This window comes from Triturus cristatus, chromosome 6 (assembly GCF_964204655.1).
Source record: "Triturus cristatus chromosome 6, aTriCri1.1, whole genome shotgun sequence".
NCBI lineage: Eukaryota > Metazoa > Chordata > Amphibia > Caudata > Salamandridae > Triturus > Triturus cristatus.
This window is the reverse complement of record NC_140589.1, coordinates 991921285-991944233: the sequence shown is the minus strand read 5'-3', so window position 1 is coordinate 991944233 and position 22949 is coordinate 991921285. Positions and strand designations below refer to the sequence as shown.

General features: G+C 42.8%; 1 protein-coding gene across 1 annotated transcript in view; it reads right to left on the bottom strand.

Annotated features, from left to right (window-relative positions):
* The window catches only part of SLC24A3 (solute carrier family 24 member 3), a 1192172-nt gene that overhangs the window by 123728 nt on the left and 1045495 nt on the right, over positions 1-22949 (bottom strand). Inside the window, exons 12-13 of the mRNA XM_085611775.1 lie at positions 11918-12188; positions 2081-2247 (exon numbers count right to left, since the gene is read on the bottom strand). Of these exons, the coding sequence (XP_085467901.1) occupies positions 2081-2247; positions 11918-12188 (438 nt within the window). The remainder of the gene's footprint in view (positions 1-2080; positions 2248-11917; positions 12189-22949) is intronic.

The following is a 22949-nucleotide window of genomic DNA, read 5'->3' as shown; positions in this document are numbered from 1 at the left end:
TTTACATTTATTTTTCGTATTTGAGCCTTGGGTTACTTTACTGTGCATAGTTAGGCAACTTCTTGTTTTTTTCAGATGTACTCCATGCGCTATGTACATCTTGCATTTTTGTAACATTCTAGACAGATAACTTCTTGATAACCAAAAAGAACTAAGCACACCACTGAACCAATTGCCTAGTGAATAACTTGAATAAACTGAGTAAGCATCTTCGTGTGCTTCATGGGCAGAATAATAGGTACTTCGTGCTTACTTGGGAGTACAGCTACTTATATATGAACAAATAAACATTATATATTCACCCCTCTATTCATTTTTTAGTGTTTGGGGCAGGGCCGAGCAGATTTGACAAAGTGAACAAGCCTGTCTCGTTTTAGCAAGTCAGACTTTCTCTACGTGCCCCTAAACATGAAGGGCCAGAGTTAGCAAAGTGTCGCGTTGCCCTTGTGTCACACACAATGTAACGAACGCAAGGGCAACGCAACACTAAAGTCAGATTTACCAATCCATTCAAGGCGACCTTACGTGGCCCTAAGGTGCTTGAAAAATCTGGAGTAATGCAAGCACAGTGCAAGTTGCTGCCTTGCGCTACTCTGCACGAGGAAGGCATTCCATTGGTGGAGATTTTGGAGCATATTTACAAGGAAATGGCAGAGTGTTGCGTTAAGCATAAAATGCTAACGCAACGCTCCACCAATCCGAAAACGCAGGGGTGAGCCGTATTTACAAATATATGCCACATCCTTGTATTTTTCCGAACTCCGGTCGCTAAATTTAGCTGACTAGCGCCAACGCAGGCACCCTTGCACCACAGGGTGCCTGTGTTGAGGGAATGATCGTTTATGTGCAGGAAGGTCTCACTTCCTGCACATAAACAATCACAAATGGCGATTTGAAACTTAAATGTGTGCTGCACTGTGCAGCACACATAGAAGTTGCAAATCGTCATTTTTTTAATGATAGTTTATGTGCACGAATGGACACCTTCCTGCACATAAACAATCATTGATGGTGTTTTGCTGTTTCTATGTGTGCTGCACAATGTAGCACACATAGAAAGAACAAAAAATGAGGAGAAATAAAGCGTATCTCCTCGTTTCGCCATATTAAGACCAGGTTTGCCCTAGTCTTAATGTTGGCACAGCCTCCTATTTACGCCACCCTTGTAAGTAGGGGGCAGCATCAAAATCAATGGGTGTTGTGGCGGAACAACCACCGCAACACCTATTGCTCACCCCTATCAGGCTAAGTATAGTGTGAAAGGGTGCCTTATTTACAAGGCAGTGTTAAGTAATGTTGAGTGGCTTAACACCGCATTGTAAATAAGGTAAAGCACCTATCGCTTACAAGAACGTGGTTAAAGGTGGTGTTTCTGTGGCGATAGGGGCTTGTAAAGGTGCCCCCGGGTAGTCCCAAGCATCCACCCATTGATTTTGGGACATTTCCAGATTTACCATGGTGGTTAACCTGGGAATGCGTCAAAATTTTACACCATCCTAGAGAAGCTTAACGAGGAGAAATATATTTATTTCTTCTAGCTTTTTCCTCACCCTCAAAGCATTGTTTTTGTGTAGGAAGGTGTCCCTTACTGCACAAAAACAATCCTGCTTGCAACACAGGAGACCCTTGCACCATGATGCACGTGTGCCTGCGTTGGCACTAGGAGCCAAAAATGCACCAGTGCAAGGAGAGGACAGGAATGCGCCATACAATGTTGAACATGGAGTATTCGTGCCCTTTCAAGCAGCGTAGCACAGCACATCAAGGTGTCATACTGCATTGCATGAAATATTGATAAATCTGCCCCGAAATGTTGTGTAAGTCAAGGCCCCCTCACTCAGGCAAGATGGCGCTATTATCCTAGCAGGCTTTCTCAACCAAACTGGAAATGTGTGGGCACTCAGAGATGGGGATTCACCGGAAAATATTGTTGGACTGGTAGGGCTGATGAAAGATGCCACAAATGGATGAAGCGAGGGCAGTAGCACCATGGCTCCATAACCGTACACATGCATCTCTTTCATCAATTGAATGGCTGCGTCAAAATCTGTTCATTCAACTCACCGTCGTTAAAACTTACCATCCACACCATCACGTAAGAGTACGCCGCGATCCAGAGAGTGGACGTGGCGAACGTCACCATGAACCACTTCTCCCAGCGTGGCTTGGCGCAGTTGGGCACAGTGAAGTACATGATGAGCGACAGGGGCCAGGTGAGGACCCACTTGGCCTTGTCTGCTTTGCCAGCTGTAAAAAGCAGAAACAATGCTGAGAGTTTTCTACGAGGATCCTTCAATTTTCCTACTCGCTTTTCGTCTTTTTTCCCTCTTATTGAGATCTGTTCAGCTTCTCAGGCCCTCCGACTGGTTGCTGCTACCCAACAGTTGCCCTCCCCTAAAATGTGCCCACTGTTCTTCTCCACTCCCTGTCTTATCCCTGCTCAAATCCTAAGAGGATACTAGACAGAAAAGGCACCCATGAGAATCACAGACAGCAAGTGTCTGTTAGGGATTCTATGAGGGCTGATGCATCCAAGCAAAATGCCCACAATCCTCTTGGGTTGCAAAAGATAGCCGTACAGCAGAGCAGTGGGACGATCAAGCCCTAAGCCCCGGTGTCACTGCACCTGCTGTACTTTTGCAGACTGCTCCACTGCAGCCTGCAAAACTCGATACTGTAACCTCCACCACAACGCATCCATTTGCCCACAGTTCTAAGCACCTGGTGGGAAAAGGACAATCAAATGCAACAAATAAAGCGAAACTTCAAACTCTTTCAGGTCATGCCCAGGTGACTTCACAGTTCCTCCCACAATTCCAATCTGTTCACAAATTTCAGCAGTAGCTCCAGAACTAACAAGTACCCGCCTTTTGTGCGTGACACCTTCCACCCGTTTTGAATTTTCAGCACGTTATATTCCTTAACATGTTGTTAGGTGTTTATAATAAGTATAAGCTCAAAAGGATACAACTTCGAAGGCCTCGCTGGTGTTAAATGTGTCAGAGCTGACTCGGTGACTTATAAAAGCTATATAGGCCAATTATATTTTGACATCCTTCTAATTACTGCGGTACTATGGGGCATAACAGCAACAACCGGAGATAATTATCGCTAAGCGCACTTAGCGCTAGGATAATTATCGCCGGCTAGCGTGGATTTTTATTGCTGAGATAGCGTGCTATTAGCAACGCTTATCTCAAAAGCGATAAAAATCCTCACGCTAACTGCCTAACGTGAGATTATCGCTGGAAACCCAGCGATAATCTCACGCAATGTGGCGTTAGCTTGATGATAGAGACTCACAAACTTAGCCATGATATCCACCTTCCATAGGATATCATGGCTTAGTCAGTCCTGAAGCAGGCGTAAGGAAAGTAGCGATAACAGGGGTTATCGCTACTTTTCTTGCCGGTATGCTTTATAGCGTGGGGCTTGATGATAGGAGAAATGTCGCTTAGCGACATTTCTCCTGTCATGTCAGGTCAGGAACACCCACTTTGCATCTCATTAGAGATGCAAAGCTGGGCGTTAGGAATTCCTACGCTAACGCAAGTTTTCACGCGTTAGCGTGAGCTTGCTAATTAGGCGATAAAATTATCGCCGCTTTTCGGCCCGCAAAACGACCGCAAAAGCAGCGATAATTCTATCACCTCGCCTTGCTGATATGCCCCTAAATACTTTCCTCTGTTTTGTTCTCTGGGAGCTTGCTTGGACATCATTTCACTGGGCAGAACTACCTTAGTAACAGTACCTGTTATGCCTTCAATAGATAAACAATTAAGGATTTATACTACAGATTTCAGATGTTCTGAAAATCATTTTTGTTTAAATTAAGAATCTGGTTTGATATAGATTGAATACGGTGGAACCTACCCACATCATTCATAAATGGGGTTTGGAACAAACACTCAGAAAAAATGGGAGCTCTATCATCAAGTTCATGCATAAACTGATACAGCGTAGTTCGGTTGCCATCTAGTGGCAGATTGTGAATATTATATATTGTGCCACCTGTTTATGAATGACCATCACTGATCCTTCTTCAGCGTGGCAGTGGCAGGAACGCCATACACGGGCCCTCCTCGTGAAATTATCAGAATAGGATGGAGTATATCCAGGGAGAGGTATTTGCCACGCGTGGTGAGTACCTCCTGTTCAGAGCTTTAAAAATGAAAATGGGGCATAACATGCAGAATCGTTTTTAACACTGACTTTGACATGTTTGCCTTTTTCCCAGGTCTTCTTCAGTGATAAATGTCGGATTTACGCTCGATTTATGGCCTGTTTCATAACTGTTTATGATACATGAACTAGAGATTCATCACTTTACTCCCTCTCCTTTGACACAAGAAGCAAAAAAAACAAACAACTGCTTCATTTTTGCAACAGTGCAAAGTTAGCAGCCGGTCCCAAGTGAAGAGCATTTCAATCAGCGGTAAATTGGTACAGTAACCGTTTTGAGTTTGTTTTATCACTCTTTATACCTCGGCACACCCTCTCTCTTCCCCAGGAGGCATTGTTTTTTACACATTTTTTTTAATTGTGCATTAGAATCCTGAGCAAACTGCAATGGGAAACACCCTCTTCCAGTAGCTGTACCAAGATCTTATGTTTCTACAAACTACAAGAAAGATTTAGTACTTATTTATATTAAATATTAAGGGCCGATTAAAGTTAGGTGGAGAAGTAAGTAACCCCTGATCACAACTGACCCTACGTATCCGGATCCAGGAACACTGGGCCGATTTTACAAATGCACTAGGTGGTCTGAGCAGGGGTTATGAGCATCAGCACAGCCCAGCCCTATCTGACATACGCGACTCCATAGGTGGAGCACTGCAGAATGCTCTACCCAGCATTGCTGTAGTCTGCAATGGCCCCTCAGGACCTCACATAGGGGCAGCGCAGCAAGTCACCTTGCTGCGCTGCGTTACACGGAAAGGGCAGGTATGTGCTGCCCTATCTATCACAATTCAGTGCATTCTTGCCTTTTCCCAGCTCTTGCTCAAAATGGGCTGCCTAGCGCCAATGCACCATGGTGCAAGAGTGTCTGTGTTGTAAGCAGGATTATTTTTGTGCAGGAAGGGGCACCTTTCATGCACAAAAACAATCCCTGAGGCAAAAACAATCCCCTCATTCATAATCCTCTTTCCATGTGTGCTGCAGCATGCAACACACATAGAAAGAGGAAATAACAAGGAGAAATAAAGATATTTATCTTTGTTACGCCTCTTCTGGGAGGCCTAACATTTTTAAAATCACATTCACTATTCACGGGCCACACTTAGTTTAGAAGTGCATCCCTGTCGTTAGGTGTATGCCTGCCCTCTATCAAACCAAGTTTTTAGAGGTCGAGGACAGCCGATGATGAAGCATGACACCAGGTGGTGTGTGAGGCCAGTCCTTCACTTTTTGTGAGATGCCAACACTCACTGTATGAATTTGACTTCTTGAGCACTACTGCTCACTCTACTCAGGGAGCAGCCTCATTTGTGTGTAACATTGAATGTTGGAGGCTGGCTATCTCCTGGCACCTTGTGCCTCTAGTTCCCTCCCCCAGCCATCTGCCGGGGCTAGTGTGGTTTAATTGTAGTACAGCTTATGGCTGTGGGAACACAAAAGGGCAAGAATACCGAATTACGGTAGGAGGACCGACTAACTAAGTATCGGTCTCCCAAGTAATAGGACCTTAAAGGATGGCCACCTGAATATCAGAGTGTTTCAGAGAAACATCTACCTCATCTTACCCCAGAACATAAACATGGATACCGAACTCGCATTCGGAGAAGAAACCTATGCAGAAATCCTCAGAACCCTGTCACTGTTAGCTGAAGCAGTAGTAGCTCAAACTATAAAGAACACAGACGAATGGGAAGCCCCATCGGCTAAAAAGAAAGTCCGCAAGACCCTACAATGAGCCTTCATGACGGATTACCTCAGAAAAAACACAGTGCCCAGGGGACTCATTGTTACCAACGAACCAAGACTCTTTCTCGACAACAAAGAGTTTCGCATTAACTGGTTGAGTATCGCCTGGAAATGTACAAAGCAAAAACTGGCTTAAGACCACCGTTACTGTCACTCTTTTAAAGAAAAAACTGCAAGAAATAAAAAATGACCAGTCGAAGATTACGAAACTACAGAAAGATGTACAGAAGTTCAGCCATGAGACAATTTCAGGCACATGCATCAAAAGAAAAAACGGTCGCAAACGGGCAGATTCTCAGAATCTGCCCCTTTGCAACCGGTATTTTTGCATTTGGGATGCACCATCCCAAATGAAAAAAACGCAATTTAGGTAATCTCTAAATTGCGATTACATAAATTGCGATTGCATTTAAGGAATCGCAAATTGAGATTCCTTAAATGCAATGCATTAATGTAACAAAATTAGCGATTTCGCTAATAGGGGGCGCAAATTACCATGAAGTTGAACTTCATGGTAATTAGCAAAACCTTTGAAAAATGCCCTTTTGGGCATTTTTCAAAGTTTCATGTTGCGCACACACATGCCCTTAGGGCATGTGTGTGCACAACATATGTGCACAGGTCAATTCCAGGGGTGCAACAGGGTGTCCTTTTGACACCCTTGCACCCTGAAATTGCCTGTGCAATTTCCCATTCATTCCTATGGGCCTGCAGGCCCATAGGAATGAATGGGAAGCTATTCCTTATTTGCGACTCGCAATTTGCGACTCGCAAATGAGGAATGTGTAGGAATCACTATTATTATAGTGATTCATACATGCATAGGATTTTGCGAGTCCTTAAATGTGAATGCTTAATATTTGCAATTAATGACTCGCAAAACCCTAGCTTGATGCATGTGCCAGTTTATCCTTAAACCACTGACGAATACTATGAGAAACCACAGCAACCTCAGACGGCCAAAAAACAACAGCGATTTAGGCCCACCCCACAACACTGGACCTTCAGCTCAGGGGAGGAGCGAAGCGGTAGAACAAGCAACACTTTGGAACCATCAGAGACCTTCGGGACATTTCCCATGTGGGAGCTGCGTGGCCTGCACATTCACATACACTACTAAAGAAGATGATATAGGCACAAATAACCCATGGAAGCTGAAGGACTTTAGCAACTGCAACACCGAGAATGTGGTGTATTTATTAAAATGCCCTTGCAATCTCATGTATGTGGGAATGACCACGAGGAAAGTAAAAACCTGAATCAACAAGCACCGGAGTACAATCCGTTGCAAAAAATCAAACACAAGATTGACGAAACACTTCTTGGAACAAAACCATAAAGATTCTGACCTGAAATGGGTGGTTTTGGAAGTTATGAAAAAACAAAAAACAGATATCACCAGAAGCCTACATATCAGGGAACAACGATGGGTATACCACCTACACACATGGGCTAATGGTCTAAATGACGAAATTCCATGGCTTCAAATGGGATGAAATGTATACACTAGACATCCCCACTCCTACTACTGTTAAACCAATACTGGGCGTCATTTGTTAAACCAATACTGGGCGTCATTTGTTCATAACATCGGTGTTTCTTTGTTAGGAAAACATTAAGGAACATTTGAAATCTACCAGTATGCTATCATTTAATCCCTCTGCTTAAATGTGATGTGATGCACATTACACCAACACAAACGATCAAGAGAAACCATACATTGTGTGTGGGTGCCTTTATGATAATACTGACTTTCCCCAAAAGAAATATCTTAATAAACATCACATTATGTACAGATCCAACATGGGCGAGCAATGCCATCCTTTTTCGGCTGAGCTTCAAACCGTTTATTTATTTTTACTTTTAGTACAGGCATGAACTATGTAATTTGCAGCCATCAAAAAGCTGAATGTCAGCACATTTCTCTCCTTTGTCAACCATCATGGTCAGAGGTTCAAGTACTACCGAGACGCAAGGGCAGAGTTACCCACGGGACGTCACGTTCCTCTCTCGAGCCCCGCCCCAGTTACGCCCTAGGCCAGGTTCTGACCTGACCTACAGACAGCCCCCTTTAATTGGGACTCCGGATATGTGCATATACGGATGACAACATCCGTTTCCTCTAAACAAAATGAACCAGGCAACCAGGCACGTCGAATACATGGCACAATTTGTGACACCGGATACGATAAGGAAGAGGAACCGGCATCCTTTTCCGTATTTCTATCGAGTCAGGCAGTCAGGCACATAATATACATGGCGCACATTGTGACATCGAATACAGGAGAGGTGTAAACAATAATGAAAGCCTGAGGCCAATTATCCAATTTAGATACACTATTTAAACCCCGTCAGTTTCCGGTTTTATCATCTACGGGAAGGAGAGACGGACAGAGCTAGGTGTTTTCAGCGGAAGGCGCACCTTGACGAAGTAAGAGTGTGTGAGGGAGCTGCGGCATGAGTAGAGACTCGCTTGGCGATGGCGATGTCGATGTTAAGTAACTCACAGTTCTTGACCCCCAGGGTGATACTAATTTGGTATGATGAGACGCTATGCACTAACTGAAATGGAATCTGCATATTCTAAGATGTTTTCTTGTCGATCTATCTGGTTTATCTCTCGCTCTAGAGTGTGACTATAGGGGCCTTCCCTCCACTCCTTCCATGGAGCACATAGGCTAAGAAATCTGGGTAAGATATGAGAGATGATATCTCTCAAATATTAGTATGTGTGGGCACAGATGACTGACCCTTGTCAGGCACTTTAAACAACGCGCGATAACTGCTGTGGTTATGGATGAGTTTATTGTCATTACCAAATAAATCTCTTATGGTTCTTTTGTGCTTTATTTCATTCATCAACAGGCTGACGTGGAGCCCCCTCAACAAGTGGAGTGACAAAAGGTCACCCCACTTAGTGGTGTTCCCTTATCACGAGATTGGTAAGGCCAGTTCCCGCTCTTAAAAAACATGTCCTGATGAATGCCACGTACCCTACTAGGACACTGGGCAGAAACATGTCGACCCGTTACACCGTGGTGAGGCGATAATAAATTCCTCTATTCACCGCATCACTGTTTTAATACCGTACAGTTGCCCACCTTATTTAAAATTAATTAGACAACTGTAATGGTTTTTAAAATCACATTCACTATTCACGGGCCCCACTTAGTTTAGAAGTGCATCCCTGTCGTCAGGTGTATGCCCGCCCTCTATCAAACCAAGTTTTTAGAGGGCGAGGACGGCCGATGATGAAGCATGACACCAGGTGGTGTGTGAGGCCAGTCCTTCACTTTTTGTGAGATGCCAACACTCACTGTATGAATTTGACTTCTTGAGCACTACTACTCACTATAATCTGGGAGCAGCCTCCTTTGTGTGTGACAGGCCTAACATTTTGCCACATTCTCAGGTCTACCAGTAATGGTAAATAAGAGAATGTATCAAAATCCATGGGTGTTGCGTGGGAACACCCAAGCAATGCCCATGGAAAGCCTTCCAGGGACAGCGTAACGTAACGCAGCAATTTGTGATGCGTTGAGTTACTCCAGATGTAACAAACCACTCAGCTCCATGCAAAGTGACCTTGCATGACCTGATACAATGTTGCATGGTGCAAATGCGACACAAACCCTACCAAAATATGTCCCTCACTCTCTTTGCCTTTTGGTCTACAGGGTTATTGGGCCTGGAAGAGGGATCTGCCTGCTCTTTTTGACAGGTTATTCTCCATTCTGGACAGAATAATTTGTAATAGCTGGATTTACTTTTGGATATCCTGTTCACAGTTCATATTTCCAACCCCACGAGTAAGGTTATGAAACTGCTTAGGGTTTCTGGTTGCATCCCCTTCCCTAGCTCCGAATACACTTTGCGGCGTATGTACAAGGAAATGGCACAGCGCAGTACTGAGGCAAATTTTACAGTGCTGCAACATTTCCGAAGCACAGGGATATGCCGTATTTACAAGAATATGGCGCACCACGGTATTTTCCCTAGTGCTGGTGCTAAAAATAGCTGTCTAGCGCTATGGGGCAAGAGTTCCTGAGTTGCAGGGATGATTGTTTATGATCAGGAAGGTCTTCCTTGCTGCACATAAACAATCAATAATGGCGATTTGCTACTTCTATGTGTGCTGCATTAGGTTATATTATTTAATGATTGTTTTAGTGCATCAAGGGACACATTCATGCACAAAAACAATCGCTCTTTTGCTCTTTCTATGTGTGGTGCAGAATGAAAAAACAAAAAAAGAGGAGAAATACAATCATTTCTACTTGTTGCACCAATCTAACGCTTGCTTTTTCATGGTGCTAGTTTTTGGCGCTGCCTCGGATTTAAATATCCCTGTAAAGCTGGGGCAGCATTAAAACGCCTCTGGTGTTGAAGTGGAACACCCACAGCAACACCATTGCATGTCCCTTTCTCACAGATACCTGCGTAAAAGGGTACCATATTTACAAAGTTGCGTTAAGCCACAAAAAGTGGCTTAAGACCACTTTGTGAAAATAGAACAGGGCATTGTCACACCGGAACATCAGTAAAAGTGACGTTCCGGTGGCACAATCCCTTTTACTTATCCCCATTGGTGTTCCTTGTAAACAAAGATGGGGAGTATCTCTACTAGATCGTTGATTGCCATCACTAGAAAGAAATAATTATCTGAAAAAGAAGATCTTGCATATTCTTAATGTAACATATGTACAGACCATTGTCCGTGGCGCTATACTTTGCAGTGACTTAAAACTTTTAACAAGTATGTTTGCTCGTTAAACGGTTTTCTTATATTTTGACATATATTTTTTTAAAATAGAAAAAAGTCCTAAATGACTAAAGTAAACAATGTGCTTTCTTCAAACATTAGCTAAAGAAAAAACGCTCCTTGCTGTGCAGTGGGAGTGCCCTTGCTATTTGCCCATTATTCCGCTTACACAAGGCTGGGCTGCGCATTCTGTGACTCATTGTCCCTGTGGCCTGCAGGGTAAGGGGTGTTTTCAGACCAGGGTGGTTACCGTGACCCAGCTATGGCCTTCTGAAGGGTGGGGTTTGCTTCAGGCTTTTGATAGGCTGAAATCGGGTTCCAGACCACCACTGCTCTTAAGAGTTCCTCTGCATATCTTGAGCTTTGTTTAGCACTGCTTCAAATAATAGCTGGCTGTTTCCATCTGCACATAGGGCCTACACAAAAACCAATATGATGCATAGTGGGTTTGATCAAAACTTTGCACCATAGTTAAAGTCTCTTACCTTAATTTAAATTTGTAAATAAGATATGTGCACAAGCATGACTTTTTTTTAGAAGCCCAGCGCCAGTGCTGTCGAATGATTGGGTTTTCAAATATTGAGAAGCGTATTTACAAGAAAATGTCAGCGCAGAGAACCATATTTGGCAGTGCCGTGCTCCGACATTTCCAAAACACAAGGATGCACCGTATTTACAACAACACACTGCACCCCTGTGTTTTCCCTAGTGCTGGCACTAAAAGTAGCTGCCTAGCACAAACGGAGTGTAGTGAGCTAAAGAATGATGATGGATTAAACCCAGATCATTTGACTGGGGGTGAGTGTTTGATTTGCTCAAACGCTCCGTCCATCATCCCCTTTGGCATCGCTTAGCACAACCGGAGGCACTCGTGCACAAAAAGTGATTTAACGCCACTTTGTAAATACGGAGAAGGGCATAGCACTACCAGAACATTGCTAAAAGTTATGTTCTGTTGGCGATATCCTATTATAAATATACCCACATAGCACCCAAGTCTTGATTCTACCTCTTGCCTCGTCCGTCCGCAATCCTACATTTTTTTGACACTTTATTTTGCTTTGTCTTTTTGTCCCTGATTCATTCCTTTGACAATGTTTTTACTATCTTACTCCCTTTTCTGACTTTCTTCCTCTGATAAAAAAATAAAATAAGTTATAGTCCCCAAAAATGAGTGCCGGTGCCCATCACTGGCAACGACTGACACAAATTAAGCACTTGTCTTACCAGGTAAATCAAAAGGAGTATAAGGTCCATCATTGTCATCGTCCTCTTCTTCCTCTTCCTCATCATTCTCATTGTTCTCATTGTCTTCATTTTCATTTTCCGTCTCATTCCCAGCCTCGGCCACTTCCTCATCTCTTCGTGTTCCATTCACACTCCTCTCTCCTGTATTACTCGGGCCTGTCCCATTCTCCACTGGATGCTTAATGGGAATCTTGATCGACACCTCAGATTCTCCATTAGCGTAAGTTCGACTGCTGATCAGCCTCTGCCTCTGGAAGGACAAGTAGTTTAATTAGGGCTTCTGGTTCAATGGAATTATTTTAATTACTTTACTATCTGTATTTTCCTGTATAATTCACTACTAATACTTTTTGGGTTCCGGAGTAGTGTGCTACTCATCAAAAAGTGCTTCAAAAACTCATCAGGGGTAGCAAGCACTATATAAATGCAACTCCTTCCCTCTTCTATCCCACCACTATCCTTTTCAATCCAAATAAGAGACTAACATGTCCACCACTCAAATTAATTTCATATTTCCCTAAACTAATTCACCATGAATCCATTTTGGGATCTGGGTTTCAGAGTAGCGCGCTGCTTGCCAAAAAGTGCTTCAACACATCGTCAAGGGTAGCAAGCGCTGTATGAATGCAAGCCCTACCCTCTTCTGTCCCTCCACTCTCCTTTTCATTCCAAATACCAGGCTAACATGTCTACCGCTCAAATTAATTTCATATTTTCCAAGACTAATTCACCACTAATCCTTTTTGGTTTCCGGAATAGCACACTACTTGCAAAAAAAGTGCTTCATTGCCTCGTCAGGGGTAGTACACACTATATAATTAAAATACAATGTTTATTATTTCTAACCTTTTATTGCCATTCATCAATTTTAATTTCTGGTGATAATATAAATTAAGTTGCTACTAGTATATTTACACATTTATTAACAGGTAAATATAGCATTGCCAATTCATATCTGCAGCATTTTAGAGAGCTAAATAGTCTAAAATATGAAGCAATACAATGACATGACAACATTAACATTGTAGCACCTGTCTACCTGCACATTTACAGCTATTAAACTTCACTAGGTGCTTTCTTCATTTATAACTCTCTCTTTTCTGTTAATGTGTAAGGCTATTGCACTGGAAGTCGTGACTTACAGAATGGAGCGACAATCAAAATAAGTGTAAATTTCTGTATTTCCACTGAAATGCCAGAAACTGGTCCTAGGAAGCTTGTTTAAGGTCCAGGGAAGGCATGGCTTGGCAGTTCGGGCTGGACTGTTCCCATGAGGCACAGGGTCAGACTGATTTGCATATGGCCATGTCTGAACTGGGGTGGCAGAGTGGGCTAAAAAACGGTGATGGATCAAACCCAGATCTGTTGACTGGGTGTGAGTGTTTGATTGGTTCTGATGCTCCGTCCATCACCACCCCCTTTTGTACCACTTTGTTCGCCATAAGTTGGCAGGGTATGCTCAGACGTGAGTCCCTTGCTCACTTTGTCACTGGATTCAAGCAAGCCTGGCTGATGACGGCTGAAATGCCAGAAACCGGTCCTAGGAAGCTTGTTTCCGGTCCAGGGAAGGCATGGCTTGGCATTTCGGGCTGGACTGTTCCCATGAGGCACAGGGTCAGACTGATTTGCATATGGCCATGGCTGAACTGGGGTGGCAGAGTGGGCTAAAGAACAGTGATGGATAAAACCCAGATCTGTTGACTGGGTGTGAGTGTTTGATTGGTTCTGATGCTCCGTCCATCACCACCCCCTTTTGTACCGCTTTTCTCAATTTTGAACGTCAGTTCTTACACTGCATACCTTTAACACGTAGTACTTTTCTATGTATGTAATACCATGCATAATGAAGTTTACAATTCATTGTTTTAGATTGTTGTACTTGACCATACAAATATATATATATATTTTTTTAACACGGAAGCCACCGCCGCCGCACCACTTGCCCTGGGTGCTGTTGTCGCGGTGGTGAGCCACGATATATTTTCCACAGCAGCGCAATAAGAGCCACAGAATGACGCACTCATGGGTCAATTCCTCACGTTTTCTTTATTGTGCGGACCCGCCCCCGCACTGACAGTCGGTGCGGGGGGAGGGTCCGCACAATAAAGAAAAAGTGAGGAATTGACCCGTGAGTGCATCCTTCTGTGGCTCTAATTGCTCTGCTGTGGAAAAATATATATATACATATATATAGGAACCAAACTCCTGAATCACCCGATACAAGATGAGGAAAGCAGGAACGGACCACAGCGCATTCACTCGCTTCAATGAAGTTTTATTGCAGGTGAAATAAAGCAGCAACCACCATGGTGCAAAGACAAGTGTCCAGCCTGACGCGTTTCGACCGCGGTGCCGCAGTCTTGATCACATGATGTGAAGGACCAATACAAACATTATTATATTGAAATGAACAAAAATAGCCATTCCCCTGAACCATGGACATGATGAACAGACCTAATTCAACAATGTACCTCCTATATCCTAAAAATAATCAATTTCAAATGCTTGTTATCAAACATAGCTCCAACTACAGCTGTAACATGTAAAAAAATATAATATACAATATTAATACATGAAAAATGATGCTGTAAACGATATATCATTCTGTAGATTAAAGGCATGCGAATACTGCTTCAAATACAGCTGATCCAAGCACAAAGTCTCCTAAAATATAAACAACTGATGAAAATCGTTTGAGCAGGATAAGGAGTCCTTGATAAATATTGAAGTACCATTGTTCATTAAAACATAAAGTGCAAGTGCAAAGAAATGTGCAAAGAGTTGCTTAATGTGCAAAATACTGAACATTTAGACCGTGACAGAGGCTAGATATCCCCAATTACTAGTAATAAAGTGTAAGTGCAATATTCTATGTACAAAGAATGCAAATTCTGCAAAATTAGCTGGCTCACCTAAAATAACCTTCGAATTTTAGGTATAATAATGCTTTAATAAATAAAAAATCAATTATTCTGAGATCTTTGAAAAAGTAAATTCAGGAACAAAACCTTGTTAGTATGGACTGTTTAAAAACCATTGTGCGAGAATAATCAGATTGTTGTATATCATCCAATAAATGCAAACACTAGAACAATGCTGAAAGTGTCATCTGGCTATTCAAATAAATGTATATCTGTGTAACAAGTGGGAGGGTTCTTTATGGAGCAAGTTCTCTGATGATCTATGAGACATTCATAAAAAATCTGTAAGAAATTCTCATTAAATTCATAAAAAATACTCATAAAAATAATACTATAAAATTTATGAAACAATTTTTTATAAAGACTTCCCCATAAAAATTCATTGACTAAAACAATTTTATAAAAAAATGTGCAACTCCTCCCCTGTGTTCAGGCCATTCGGCCTCCTAGTATCCAAAAGTGCAATGAAATGAGATTCCAGCTGCCATAATAATTTCCCCTGATTGCCTCCTCGGACTGATTTTGGTACAGTCCTGATTACATAATAGCTTAAATCATTCAGGTTATTATTGTGTACAAGCTTGAAGTGGCGAGCCACTGGGTAGTTGTGGTTAGAGTTGACCACCGCACGTAAATGCTGGAGGATTCTGTTGAAAACCTGAAGTTTTGCGCTTCCAACATATTTGAGGTGACATGTTCATGTACACTCCAATACATATACCGCGAACTCTGTTCGACATGTAAAATGACCCTGGATCTTAATAGGCCTTTCCTCAAATGCAGTGGTATACTCAGTGATATTTTTCCCGAATTTGCAGGCTCTACACGATGTACATTTATAAAAACCTGACCTTGGGGACAACCAGGTGTTAGAGACAACCACCTCTGGGCTGTTTCTAACCAGTGCATCCCTCATCGAGGGAGCCCGTCTGAATGTGAGTGTAGGAAGACGGTCTAGTATCCTCCCAATATTCACCCGCACCACACTATAAATTGAGGGAATGGTGCCGACATGCATTTGATAACGTTGCTGGCAGACTTTAGGGGCCAGTTAAGCTGCTGGTTTTATTTGTTTTAAAATTTGCTATTTTAAGATTGTTTTGTGCACTGCGCCGTGTTTTTTACTCTATCACCGCTTTGTGCTTTATAAAAATTGTCCGCATTAGAACTTTGTCACCTTCTGTAACTCCTTGTTCTTTGCGTCTGCTCCCCGGTCCACCACAGCTTTTGCTGATTGAGTGGAGGGAGCTTTGACGCTACATTTTGCCCTCACTTCCGCTTGGACAGTAACAGGCGCCATCTTGGGAGGGAGATGGTCTACTTTCCTCCCAATATTCACCCGCACCACACTATAAATTGAGGGAATGGCGCAGACGCGCAGTGGACGAGCGCAGTGGGCGCGCCAAAGGCAAGCCCGTCTGCGCCCGTCCGCGTCCGAAACGCATCCAGCGCCACACATGTTGCCAGTTTCCAAGCAAAGAAAACACTTACATCGACCTTCCTGAGAACACTGAATACAAAAAATCAGTGTGAACACTATCTGGAAGTTAATAAAATCAGAGGCCCTGTCACGTGCTGGAAATGTCAGGTACAGGTACCTTTTGTCAAACTTAATCAGGCAACGGTAAAAGACAAAGGAGCCAATCACCAGGAGATAATAAAAGGGGGACTAATTAATGCACGCTCCTTAGTCAAACATGCCCTGGACATCAAAGAGCTAATCATACATAATGACTTTGACTTCTTATGCATCACCAAAACCTGGTTAAAGGAGGACTGCAATCCAGACATTGCAGTCGCATTGCCTCCGAATTTTACCATCTGCAGGAAATACAGAGATGATGGCAGGGGGGTGGGAGGAGTAGCTATTAGCCATAGAGAGACCCTACAATTGAAGAATGTTAATATACATGGGCTAAAGGGAGCTGAAAACATGGGCTTCTGCTGTGCCATAAATGGATCATTCTCTTTCTCTGGAGTCTTAATATACCATCCTCCAGGCAAGAGCAATACCTTCCTGGACTCGCTAGTGGATTCCGTTAGTCAAACACTGATTAGATATGCGAATTTCACACTGCTCAGAGATTTCAACCTACACTTAGAATGTAGCAATAACCTGGGGGTCGCTACCTTTTTGGAAACTATCACCCCATTGGGCCTAAACCAAGTGGTTCAGGGGCCGACACACAGAGCAGGACATACGTTGGATGCTGTCTGCACCAACCTCTCCTCACTTCAGATAGATGCCCCAATCCCACAGGCCTGGTCAGATCATTATTTCATTCCTCTGGCTATTCCAATACCTAAAACGGATTATGTAGCTACGAACAGCAATACGGGGGCCCCAAGGAGAAAATTGCATCTGTTAGCCACTAATCCCTCCTTACCCATAATCGCCCAAGATAAGATACCATCATTAACTGGCGAACCAGCAGAGGACTCTCGCCGCTTCCACAATTCGATGACAACCTTAAGTTAGGAACTAACTCCCTCAAAGTACTCCACCAGAAGGAGTGAAAGAAAAGTACATAACGACCCATGGTTTACTAATGAATTAGCGGAACAATATCTACATTGTAAACGGCTTGAACGTAGATGGAGAAGGGGATATGAAGTATCTAACTTACATATCTTCAAAACCGTCAGGAAACAATATCACTCGGCTATCAAATCAGCTAAAAAAGAATACTTTAATAATAGAATAGCTATGGCAAAGCAAAATCAGAAAGAGATCTTTGAAACTGTCAAATCTTTTACTGATCCCAAAGCTCTACATTCTGAAATCCCTCCTTCTCAAGAGCTTTGTAATGAGATTGCAATCTATTATGAGGACAAGATTAAGAACATTCAAAAGGATTTTGGTACTCATAGTTTACCTGAATCCAGCAATGAATACGAGCTGGATCACAGACAGGGCAGGCCAGTCCTGCAAGCGTTTCAAACTGTTACGCTATCCCAGACACATGAATCCATCCTAGCTTGTAAATCAGGCTCGCCATTGGATGCTTGCCCAACGATACTACATCATATTATCGACATAGTGAATCCTGTGATCAATAATATCGTAAACTCCTCTTTATCCACCGGCATAGTGACGGATGAATGGAAATTCGCCATTGTAAAACCACTAAAGAAAATAACAAATGTAGACCCTTCTAATCTTTCCAATTATAGGCCCATATCCCTATTACCGATTTTAGGCAAGATCACAGAGAGAATGGTCTATAAAGAACTTTCCAACTTCTCTGAGTCAGCTCAGATTTTCCATTCCCGCCAATCTGGGTTTCGCCCAAAACATTCTACGGAATCTGCGTTATTGGAGATATCGGACAGCCTGAAATTCATTACAGATAACGGCAAGAAGGCAGTTCTGATCCTTTTGGATTTGTCTGCCGCATTTGATACCATCTCACGTAATATCTTGCTAACCAGACTGAAATCCTGTGGCATTTCCCATTCTGCCCTGGCATGGATTACATCTTTCCTGTCTAATCGGAAACAAGCAGTCCCTCTGGGAACCTTCCTCTCCTCAGAACGCGCCGTAACTACGGGTGTCCCACAGGGGGCCTCTCTTAGTCTACTCCTCTTTAATATATACATGGCCCCACTTATCTCTCTGATCTCAGCTTAAGGGATCGAAACAACATCATATGCTGATGACACTCAGCTGATCCTGTCTTTGGAGAAGAACTCCACGGAAGCTGAAGAAAATTTCAAAGCCTGCCACACGAAAGTCATTGAATTGATGAAGAACAACCACCCCCATTGTAATACCGATAAGACCGAAATCTTATTGATAGGGAAAAACAACCCTTTCCAACCCAAGAACTGGTGGCCGGATGAGGCGACAGCCCCTCCACCTACCGTGGAAGTGGCAAAAAATCTGGGAGTGTGGTTTGACTCCTCCCTCTCCTTCAAACCCCATGTACTAAAGGTAGTGGGGATATGCTTTGGCCTTATCAAAACCCTGAAAAAGTTCTTTGATCGGATTCCACTTGTTGCAAGGAAAACAGTGGCAGTGGCTTTAATACTTTCACGGCTAGGCTACTGCAATAGTCTCCTGACAGGGGTCAACAAAGCCACCCTGAGGAGACTACAGGTAGTACAACATCCAGCAGCCAGATTGGTCTTAGGGCTTCCCCGTAGAGCGTCAGCCTCAGCCGCCCTGAAGACCCTCCACTGGCTCCCGGTACATAAAAGAATCTTATTCAAACTTCTCTTTACGACCTTCAGAGCAACTCGCCGGTTTGGGCCAGTATACATTTCCACAAGATTTACACCATACACAACAATGAAAACACTCAGATCCACCTCAGCAAACCTGCTCAAACTGCCAGGCTTCAAACTTAAAACCAGGGGAGGGAAATCAGCCTCAGTGCTAGGTGCAAAGGCGTGGAATTTTATGCCAAATAAGCTCAGAGCAATGGAATCTGAAGAGCAGTTTAGGAAGGCCCTAAAGACATGCATCTACGGAACACCAGATGACTCATGCTTTGCACTCATCTAGATTCTAAGCCCATACTGCTGTAGCTCATTTTCTGATAGTGCCAGGAGGCTCCTGTGGGAGTGACAGTTCACGCTTTATAAACTCCACATTTCATTTCATTTCATAGGTACGATCTGAGATAATGTTAAATCTGATAAAATGATCGGCCAATGTTTGTAAAAAATCTTCCTTATCTGTTTGTCCTGACAGCTGTACGTAGTTATTAATCTCATTGAATCCGTAGTACTCAATGACACCCCACAGGCTGCAATAGTGACTCCAGTGGCAGCCGTTTGGCCCTGTAAGAATTCCTCCCTGTTAAAGTTGTTGGCTCTGACTCGAGAATGTTCTAAGTCTTTTGCTTTGTATCCTCTTGCCAAAAATCTCTGAAAGGCATCTGTCTGACAGAGATTGAGGTCAACCTCAGAGCTGCAAATTCTCCTAATAGAAACTCCCCATAAGGGATGCTGCGAATAAGGTGGCGGGGTGAGCACTGCTGGCATGCAAAATAGAGTTGCCTGCAGTGCTTTTTCTGTCAAGTTTAGTTTTGATGCTCTTATTATTGGCATATAGTTCCACATCCAGGAATTGAACAACACTAGTGCTGATATTCTCAGTAAAAGTTAGATTGTAATCATTATCGTTGATGTCACTGATACATTTTTTAGCAGATTCTTCAGACCCCTTCCAGATGACACACACGTCATCAATGAATCTCCACCAACGGAGAACGTGTGAGTCCTAGATGGCTTTGTGAATGACTTTGAGGACCTGTTCATCCCACCAGCCAACGTGGAGACACACATAGCTGTTGATAAGTCAACTTGTTGAATAAGAAAAAATTATTAGTGAGACACATCTCAATCATCTTGAAAATCATCACATTATGATCATAAAATTCTATGTTAACGTTGGCCAGGTAGTAATTAACTGCCTTGATACCATCTGAATGGTTAATACTAGTTAATAGAACACTAATATCCATTACAATAACGTTGGGCTGAAATGATCGGTCTTCCAGTTATCGGGACAGTGTTCTTGTGTACTTTTGGGATAAAGTACAGGACTGCAGTTGTGGGATGTTCATTTTTCAAAAAACTGTGCTCTTATTTACTTATCAAACCTATGCGCTTCCACTAGACCAATTCTTTGAAGACCTTGTCCTTTACTTTTATCAGTTCCATAGGGGAGGCTTTTCTGTAGCACAGGGCATCACCTAGTTGACGTTCGATTTCTTGCATGTAGAGGTCCCTCGGCTACAAAACGATGTTGCCCCCTTTATCGGCCTGATTGATTATAAGGTCTTTGTTGGTTTTGACTTTCTGCATGAGCCTCTAGTATTGCACATCCTGGTAACTCCTGCAAAACTTTTTACATAAAACTTTTCTATTTAGATTTTTCAGGTCCTCAGTGACACAGTCATTACAAACGTCAATGGCATCCCTGGGCATCATAGGGATGAATCGAGTGACTCAGCGCTGCACCTTCATTAGGTCTATGAATTAGTGCTAGCGACAACTCTGCATTTGAGACAGACAAACCACTTTTCGTAGACCTAATGAAGGTGCAGCGCTGAGTCACTCGATATTATTATTCAACACGTGACGGCACAAAAAATGTTTTTGTAAATAATTAAATGTATGATTTCAAGCATTGCATGTCGCCTTCAATGTAATGACTTACGATGTATCTCCAAGCATGCGATTTGATAAAAAGTCTGCTTTACCTAGCTCCGTAAACACCTTTGAAACTGTTTTCACTGTTTATGACGCGAAGGTGTGTCACATGATATGTTTAAAACACGGTAATTTTCATTGCACTCTTACTCGTGAACAAGGAGGTGTTTCTCCAAAACGCGTCGAGTGACTTGGCTTAAAAGAAATAAAACATGCTGAAAAGGATTATTTGTGGCCCAGGCGTCGTTTTTGGAAACTGGTGAAACAATTGTGTTGGATCTGTGGGGTTCGCAACTGAAAGCGGGTCGGGTTTCTATGCAAACATTTTGTTGTGGATATATATATATATATGTCTTCACGAAATTCTCAAAACTAATGAAGCGGCCAGGCCAACTGCTGTGTTGAAAGTTTCAGGATGATTCGTCAAGCACGGGCTGAGAAAAAGGAGGGTCCCAAAAGGCGTTTTCTCCATGTTAATTTCCATAGGGAACTTTAGACATGGCTACAGCCTAAACTGCTGAACCGAATTACACTAAATTTGGCGAAATGGTAGCTCTTGGTTCAGAAACCTCTCTTTTTATTAAATGGTGTAAATCCGTTGAGTAGTTCCCCAGAAATTTAACTATTTCTCAGATATCCAAATATTGGTGCGGAGGATCCACAAACCCTCCCGATCTTGAGTCTGCGATCTGATTGCCTGCCAACACATTTATTTTATTTATTTATTTTAGGCAATTTGTAGGGTGAACAAATACCCTTGGGTGTCTCGGCGCTGTGGGACTACATAGAGGTCGAATCAGAGGAGGGGAACTTATTGATTAAAAAGCCAGGTTTTTATAAGTTTCCTGAAGGCAAGTAGATCTAGGCATGTTTTGATGTGCAGGGGAAGAGTGTTCCATAGTTTAGCAGTGGCAACGGTGAATCTTCTGTCACCCCAGGAGACTTTCTTTGTGCAAGGGACCATCAGAAGGTTGACCGTTAGTGAACGCAAGGGTCTGTTAGGACTGTACACAGTGGAAAGTATAATTCCCAGGCAATATTTAAGACTATCAGTTCAGACTGATAAAGTACAGAAATGAGTAAAGTAAACACGTAATAAAATTCACAAATTTAATACAAAAAGCATGTAAAGTCACATATGATAAAATACATGGTTTGATATAAACATTATATAAAATTAAATAAAATAAATTTTCCAATGATATATATCAACATATTATAATGTAAATAGTGGCAAAGTGGAATTTCTTCACGACGCGCGTTTCGGCACAGGGTGCCTTCGTCAGGAGTAGCCACAACAAATTTGTGTTAGGACTGTAGACACAAAAAGCCTTCTTCAGGAAGTCAGGTCAAGTATTATGGATGGCCTTGAAGGCGATGCATGGGGCTTTGAATTTGATGCAGCTTATTATGGGTATTATGGGTAGCCAGTGGAGCTTTCGGACTACTGATTAAATTGATTGACAGGGGTACCTGGGGTACCAGGGGTACCTGTTATCATTCTCGCCACTGAATTCTGTACCATCTGTAGTTTGTTGTTGACCTTTTTCTGGGCATTGAGAAACAGGCCATAGCAGTAGTCAATTTTTGACATTACTAGGGTGCTAACCAGGGTTTGTCCGGCACTGGATGGCAGAAAGAGAAGGAATTTTTTTTATCATTCTAAGAGTGTAGAAGGATGAAGAGACAATTACATTGGCGTGTGAGATGAAAGTCAGTTTGTCGTCAAACACGACACCTAGATTTCTCACTTTCGCTACCGGGGGAGGTGGTGGTCCCAGCTTGGTCAGCCACCAGGTAGAAGACCAAGTGACGAGTAGTTTGCCGAAAATCAGAACCTCCGTTTTATCGGAATTTAGCTTTAGGCAATTGTTGACCATCCAGGTGCCTATCGCGCGCATTCCATATTGGAAGCTGGCTGCAACTGC